This window comes from Cynoglossus semilaevis, chromosome 11, assembly GCF_000523025.1.
Source record: "Cynoglossus semilaevis isolate Cse_v1.0 chromosome 11, Cse_v1.0, whole genome shotgun sequence".
Lineage (NCBI taxonomy): Eukaryota > Metazoa > Chordata > Actinopteri > Pleuronectiformes > Cynoglossidae > Cynoglossus > Cynoglossus semilaevis.
This window is the reverse complement of record NC_024317.1, coordinates 19,871,843-19,880,237: the sequence shown is the minus strand read 5'-3', so window position 1 is coordinate 19,880,237 and position 8,395 is coordinate 19,871,843. Positions and strand designations below refer to the sequence as shown.

Here is an 8,395-nt window from a genome sequence, read left to right as displayed (position 1 = left end):
GCCAATCAAATTGCGGGACAACCAATGAGAAAGAGCTGTAGAACAATGCGCGGGTTAGAGAAAATGATACCAAAGATCGTGTTGTTCGGATTTAAAAACTACGAGATGTTCAACAAAAAAGGAGGGGCAGTGAGTGGAAGGACTCGAAAAAGGACCCGAAACAGAAACGGCAGGACTTGGGACTTGACTTGACACTTTTCAGTCTTGACTTGGACTCGACTCGGACTTCGCCTATTTTGACCTGAGACTTGATTCGGACTTGAGTGCAAAGACTTGAGACTTGCTTGTGACTTGCAAAGCAATGACTTGGTCCCACCTCTGTCGGTCACTGTCCAATCATACATCCTAGCAGCCGGTTCTATGTAAACAAGGTCCTTCAAGCTGGCCCTCTGACAAGTGGTGAAGCCATGTGTCAACCCGCTGAACTGATTTAAGACAGAAGTAGCATTAGCTCTCTGTTTTGGAAATAGGATGGGATAGGACTTTGTTTATTCCTGAACGTAAGTTATTCAGTGGACACAGCAGAAAGGTACGGAGAAGAGTTCATCCACGATCGAAACACCAAAATGCAACACTCCCAGTATTCCTTCCCGATATCGGTTATAAGTTATCCATTTCCCATAACTATGGACATGAGGACATGTTCGTTTCGCCCCCCCCCCTTAGAATTCTATCCCCAAGGTGGCGCCTTAGGGGACAGAAATTTTTTCACCCCCCACCCCCCGGCTAACCCACACCCCGCAAATTAAGAACCTGATAACATGTATATTTCTTATCTGTACAAACCACTGTATGAGTTGCTGCCACCTAGTGGACTGGAGGCTTGTTATCATTCAAGCATTACAGCAGTGGTACACTTATGTCCATCGTGCCATATTCCATTGGAAGTCCCTCACACCCCCCCCGGTACCTCACACCGCCCCGCTATTTAAAACACGCTCCTGTGTTTTCAACCTCCATTTCTTTTTTCCAGTTGAACAAAAACGACACGTAAACCTTTAACAACTCCAGTCGCGTGTGTGTTCCTCTCAGGTACGTCTCTTCTAGTCCCTGCTCTGCCTGCGCGGAAAAGATCGCCGAGGTGCTGAAGGCCAGGAAAAACATCAAGTTGAGCATTTTTGCAGCGCGGCTCTTTGAGTGGGAAGAAGCGGAGATCCAGGCCGGGATGAAGAGCCTGAATGCTGCCGGCTGCAAACTGAGGGTGATGAAACCTTTGGACTTTTCCTACATCTGGGACACGTTTGTGGAAAACGAGGACCAACCTCTGAACCTGTGGGAAGATTGTAAAGACAACTATGAATATTACCACGAGAAGCTGTCTGAGATTCTTCAGTGAGCAGTGACATATACACAGGTATGAAAGTCCCCAACCTCTGACCCCTGACCCGAAGCACAGCACATTTACATGAAGTAAATAATACTAAGATATATATATAAATATATATAAATAAATATATATATATGTAAAAACTCAGAAGGTTCTAATATGACCCGATCTGTTTGGAACATTTTGACTTTTTTTGTAAAAAAAAAAAAATTCTTCATTTTTTAGCAAAAGAACAAATAAATATTTTTAAGTAAATTGTAATTTTTTCAAGGAAAAAAAATGGCCCAGTATATCATATAGTCGTGTATACTGACAAGAATCTGGCGATACGATACATACAGTATCACAATACAGGGGTAAGGCTATACTGTGATATACTGCAATACTACGTGACGATATATTGAGGTTTTTTTTTTAAACAATTATTAAATCATTATTAATTGTTAAATATATATCATAATATATATATAATTAGATTAATTATGTAATAACTTTACAGTGGAACCCGTGGATTCGAGCTTCCCAAAATACGAGTATTCCATTGCGAGATTTTGCTCGTGATACAAGGAAATATTTAGTTACGAGTGCTCAACCGAGGGCTGGCGTCAGCTTAATCGTACGGCGCGGGGAGGCCGAAAGCTCAGATGCCAAAGCTGCTGCGGAGTTCGTTATATATATATATATAAATATATAAATATATATATAAAAATATATGTGTATATATATACCTTAGCGGCCCCGTCTCGCTCACTGTCCCTCGGTAGGTCACTTTACTCATTTTTATAACAATAATATAAAATGTTTCCTTAGTTATTATTATTTTAAATTATCAATATATTTGTTTATTATATTTATGTTTTTGATGTTTAGATGGGAGGGGTTAATTTAATTTATTAATAGTATATTTCTGGTAGGCTGGAACAAATTCATTCGTTTTTCAGTTATTTTGAATGGGGAAAAACATACGGAAAATCGATACAGCATCACGAAAGTGCATCAATATAGTACTGTGGTACTATCTGTTTGTTCCCACAGATCAACAAACCGGAGTTCGACGTCCGACGTTGGCCGTGATCCGTTCACTGCCGCAGTTTCTCTATGTGTAACAATTTATCTGGAACCTCCATCGAACAGACGACACTTTCCCCAACAAACCGCAGACATGATTCTCCACACGTTTTTGCACAAACCGATTTTGAGTTTCGAAGGATTCCCTGTTTGATGAGTGTGTTTACGTTCATATAATATATGGAATATACATGAACATGAAGCCACTTTAATTTGTTTACTGCGTTCTCCCTTTTTTCCTTCTCTCTCTCTGTCTCTCTCTGTCTCTCTCCATCTCTTTCTCCTTGTGTGGTTGAGGCCATGTTAGATGTGTATGTGTGCGTCGGCGTGCGTGTGTGTGTGTATGTGAGTGACTGGTTGACTGAGTTAAAGTGACTGCACTTCAGTTTTTGTTTTTTTGTTTTGTTTTTTTTTTAATCCTAATTTGTCTCAGTCAACCTGTTCCACGACCAGATTAAATTATTGTTGGAAAAAAAAAAAAATCTCCCCGACAGTGGGTTGACGGCAGACGGTACAGACATACAGTCATTTTTGTTGCTTCACACTGACGATGTCTGAACACCAAAGTGTCACGCCTGTTTTTTTTTTTAAAAACATCTGTTCAATATTTGTGAAACCAAACTGTTGTGATTCTCCTCAGACAGACATGAATAAAAGTGTTTGCCTGTGTCTACACCCGCGTCTGCACCTCTTGTCTTCACCACACCCTGTCGACACTCACTTAAAAATCTATGTTAGAAAACTCAGGACAGTGAGTGAATTTTATTTTTTGTATTTCTAAGAAAATATCATTGAGACCAGACATGGGCAAACTAAGGCCCGGGGGCCGGATGTGGCCCGTTTAGCTTTTTAACCCTTTGATGCATGACCCATGATATACTGAGTTTAAAAAATGTTACTAAGTGTTTTTATGTGTTTTTAGACATAAAAATAAGAACTGATTTGGTTCTGTTTTTATACACCAAATTTTCTTTTTGAATGTTGACACAATTATTCTGCAGTTGCAAAGGCTCACCACTGTATGGCAGTGTTGGGTGATTCTCAGGCATCCACTGTAGAGGCTTATATGCAACACTGCCATCAAAAACCTATTCTTATCATAGAAAATGACATTTTCATAGCTGTCCACTGTAGTGACCGTCATGCATGAAAGGGTTAATCGTTCCCACTAAACTTTTCCAAATGTATTTTTATTATCATAACACTTCTGCCTTTTCCCTGTAATACAAATATTTCCCCAACAGATGACATAGAAAATGCTAACAGTATGTTAGCATTTTAGCCTTTATGCATGACTTTTACGCTGTTCAATTTTAGGACAATTGTGGCCCGCGAGTCAAAACGTTTGCCTGATGTAGACCTATGACGAGTAGAGCAGGCAGACACGTAAACCTATGACGAGTAGAGCAGGCAGACACTCAGATTAACACATGACAGTGTTCATATTTTTACTCAACAAACAAAACAACCGATGACATCAGCTGTCAGCCTCACACTATCAGCAGTGATGTGGTTAGCACGCTTGCCTTACAGTAAAAAAAAAATTCAGATCTGTTTGAACCCCAGCTGGAGAAGTGATGGACATTGAAAAAGATATCTGATATCTGGCAACCCTTGCATCCTGCTTTTGTTGACAGATTTGTGGCCATCTCCAGAATTCTGCTCTTTCTTTTTTTCCCTCCCTCTTTACTGCCCTCACCCGGATGACTGCTGTAATTTCTACCCCTGCAGGCGTCACTTACACAGAACCGCCACTAGATTGTGCGCACGTGCCTTCGAAGTTCAAGCGGGATTAACAGAGAACTGAGAGCGATTTCTAAATGCGACACAAGATCTAATCAGTCAGATCAAAAATGTTGCCATGTATCAAATTGGAATTGAAATTGAAATACAAAGAAAAAAGACGCATCTGGCATATTTAAATAAAACACAACAGTCGGAAAGTGAGCGTTTTACGTTTTACCTGGTAGAGCACTATTTCATTATCCCGCAAGGGGGCAATGTCTGCACTCCCTTTTGTAACATCAGCCATCACCATCATATTGGTGACTGTACCGGATTTGGTGGTGAAAATGAAACATATTCGACTTACGTCTTCATTTTATATCAGGATTTTAATAATTATTTTATATCATGTGTAAAAGAATAGCTGTTACTGTATCTTGGCTGACTTCTTCTGAAGTCAGACTGAGCACATGATCGATTTGTTCTCGTAGCCCAGAGGTGTGGTTGGTGAAACGCTGCAGTGTGGAATGTGTTGGCACAGAATGTGGAATTTTACCAGGAAGACGTATGAATGTATTTTGGCTGATGGAGAAGAGACATAACTGTCAAAGACCTGGACACCTGCCATTGGACGATTGCACTCTCTGGGAAAGACACTTGTCCCCCAAGTTATTGTTATTGCTTATTTATTTATTAAATAAATATATAGCAATACTTCTCAAATAGTGGGGCGGGGGGCCCCCCTGGAGTGGCACGGTGAGGTGCCAGGAGGGGCAGGGAATATGGCATATACGCATATGGACATAAGTGTACCACTAGGTGGCAGCAACTCATACAGTGGTTTGTGCAGATAAAAATATATGCATGTGATCAGGTTCTCGATAGTATTTCAATTCGCAAGGTGTGGATTGGGGTTGGGGGGCGTGAAAACATTTCTCTCCTCAAGGCGGGGCGTGACAGGAAACAATTGAGAAGCACTGTCCTATAGGGTTGTTTTTTTTTTATGATGTCATCATATAGGTGAGTCTATACAAATAGATAGGGCATAAAAAAATGTTGTTGTTTTTCCAAGTGTTTCAACAGTTTGTTTTTTTGTTGTTGTTAAAACGTATGTGTGTTTTTGATTCAATGATTCAAACTGAAGTGTCCTTCTTACATAAGACCTCAGTCTGGTGATGGCAAACATGGATGACAAACAAACACTGTGCGCTGTTGTAACCGTATCGCCGTATCAGACGATGCGGTGGGAAACAAAGAGAGGAAAGGCGACACTACCTGTCAAAGCGTTGGCTAAAAATCTCAGCTAGCAGCCAGTAACAAAAAGCAACAATGGGGCTGAACCAGCAATTGTCTGAAGCGGTCCAGTGTTCAAAAAGTGGGCGGAGCCAGGGACGGACACTTTTGGGAATTTGTTATGTAATTCGCCATGAGGAAGTAAAAGGTACAAAAGTTTGTGGGGGGGAGGGAGGGGGACAAGACAGATAAGTAATTATAAGAGTAAATAAATAGAATGTAAGTCGCCATGTTGAATCCTATAGACCACATGTGTCAAACTCAAGGTCTGGGGGCCAAGTGTGGCCCACCCAGTCATTTTTTTATGGCCCGCAGGAGCTTCCATGTTGAATACTATAGAGCACATGTGTTAAACTTAAGGGCGGGGGGCCAAGTGTGGCCCACCCAGTCATTTTTTTTTGGCCTGCAGGAGCTTCCATGTTGGATCCTATCGAACAACTGGGTCACACTTAAGGTCTGGGGGCCAAGTGTGGCCCACCCAGTCATTTTTTTTTGGCCTGCAGGAGCTTCCCTGTTGGATCCTATAGACTACATGTGTCAAACTTAAGGTCTGGGGGACAAGTGTTGCCCCCCAAGTCATTTTACTTTGGCCCGCAGGAGCTTCCATGTTGAATCCTATAGACCACATGTGTCAAACTTAAGGTCTGGGGGCCAAGTGTGGCCCACCCAGTCATTTTTTTATGGCAGAGGGTTGGCCTGTCGTTCTTCGTTCCACATCATAATTAGCCGAAAGCATGTATTAAGTTGTACATGTCATTTACAGAGGAGTGTCACCTGTACATGCCTGCCCGCCTTCAGCCATCTTTGCTAATCAATTACAATCATCTTGTTCACCTGGAAGTCAGTGCCAAGTGAAAGCATCGGTTCAGGGACAGCTGCTGAGCCAAGGGAACAACTCACACAATGAAATATCTGTGTTCATTTGGCTGCTTGTTTAACAGTGACATCATGTTAGTGAAAAAAAAAAAAAAAAAAAAGATCATTAAAACACACACACACGCACGACCGCGCGCACACACATTTGGAGTTACACACACTTTTACACGCATATAAACACTGCAGCTGCATTTGTTGAAGAGGTTCGTGGCAGACTTCCTTGTTTTTGTAAGTTGTGAACATGAATTGATTAAAACAGGAAATTGTTACGTCTCACACACACACACACACACAAAGGTCACACTCCCTCTACTGAGAGCCATCGTCTCTTAATAACTAACAGGCCGTGACATCACCCAAACGCCATCTTTCACAAAGAAGGGCTCTTCTCCCGCGTCGGGGTCTGGAGCCATCACCTGGTTTAGCTTCAGCCACTTCGTTAAATTTGATAATAAAAGTGATGCGACTGTTTTTGGCCCAAAGCCGGTGGAACCTGTTCCGTTCAGTGCTTCAATTGTTTCATAATCCAGAAGTGTTACAGTAACAGTTGGTGTTTTCAGTACACGATCACAAACACACCCACACCCACACCACTGTGGTCTAGAAAATTAATAACTGTGGACACTCCAGTGTAAACAACTGACCCTCAATGAAAGCTTTGTCCACAGTTTGTCATCACACACACACACACACACCCTTTGTCCACAGTTTGTCCTCACACACACAAACACACACACACAAAAACACAAAATAAATATTTAAACATACAGGTAAAGTAAACGTTATTATAGTTTCAAGAATTTAGTGTCTGAAAAATCGCCCAGTAGGTGGCAGTAATGCAACTAGCAAGAGTCAGGTCTGCTGTTAGAGACCAAAGAAGAAGAAAGGTTGAAGGCGTTTACCTCTTCCTAGCCTGGTGAAAATTGACATGTACTGTCCGCTACTCGAAATAAAAAAACTCGCTAAACCCGCCAACACGACTTGAGCTAGCGCACTAGTAACATGCTAACAAGCTAAGAGTCTTTTAATGCGTCTTTTTTTTAAAATTCATATCCAGTGGACAATCAGTCTACGTCACCAGACGAAATTTTCAGATTTACATGAAACAATTTATGTGAATAAAAAAAGCAGGGCTTTAAATGTGTAATTAGCTCCAACTACAGGCCAGTGAGGGGAGTTACATGTTGAATGCCAACAAACCTTTACAACTCAGTTTAAAGTAACTGTGAGGAGTCTGGAGACCAGACCGGAGACCAGGTTCACGAGGTCTGGTCTCTCCAGTCTGTAGCTGGACATTTGATTTGTGGATGGAGATGATTTAGAGACTATGGTCATGACAGATATAACTGCCCTGCATTTGTATAACTTAGTAAATCCATATTCGTTTTTGACTTTCTTTTTAAACGTAAATCAGATGTAAATCGATTTATATTTGTTAAGGTTCAGCACATCTACGGTCTGATACTTTTTTCCTTCCATATATATATATACATATATATAAATATATATATAAATATATATAAATATATAAATATATATATAAATATATATATAAGGAAGGAAAATAGTATCAGACCGTAGATGTGCTGAACCTTAACAAATATAAATTGATAAGGTTCAGCATCAAATATATCAAATATATATATATATATATATTTGCTATGTTTGAATTAAACATAACATAGTTAAATACAAACTCACTTTTGTATTTAATTCAAATATTGAGAAGACAAACTCTGTCCTCTCCCTCCAAATGTTTCCAAATAAATAACATGATCAGGGAAGATATTTCTCTACTGTCGTTAATCTTTGACAACAAAATAGAACTGCAGGCCTGTACAGAATGATTTGTTGCCGATCCAGTGTCACCTGACAGAGTCAGTCAAAGGTATAAGGTTTCATGCAAAAAAAAAAAAAAAAAACTTTATCTGTATTTCTACACGTGATGTTAAAGCTGTTGTTGTCACCTGTCTCCACTAGTCTGGTTTCTGTAAATCACATCCAGGAAATTCAGTCATCATCGTAGAGATCAGGTGTCGGCCGGGGGCAGAGAATAAAAATAGTTTTTCGTGCATTTAGATGTTCGGATGAAAGCAGTGTTGCTGT

The 8,395-nt window shown here is 40.5% G+C and overlaps 1 protein-coding gene across 1 annotated transcript in view; it reads left to right on the top strand.

Moving 5' to 3' along the window:
* The window catches only part of apobec2a (apolipoprotein B mRNA editing enzyme, catalytic polypeptide-like 2a), a 6,621-nt gene extending 3,555 nt beyond the window's left edge, over window positions 1-3,066 (top strand). The window contains exons 3-4 of the mRNA XM_008321186.3: window positions 1,033-1,354; window positions 2,363-3,066. Coding sequence (XP_008319408.1) covers window positions 1,033-1,336 — 304 coding nt within the window. The 3' untranslated portion in view covers window positions 1,337-1,354; window positions 2,363-3,066. The remainder of the gene's footprint in view (window positions 1-1,032; window positions 1,355-2,362) is intronic.
* Window positions 3,067-8,395: the final 5,329 nt, after the last annotated feature.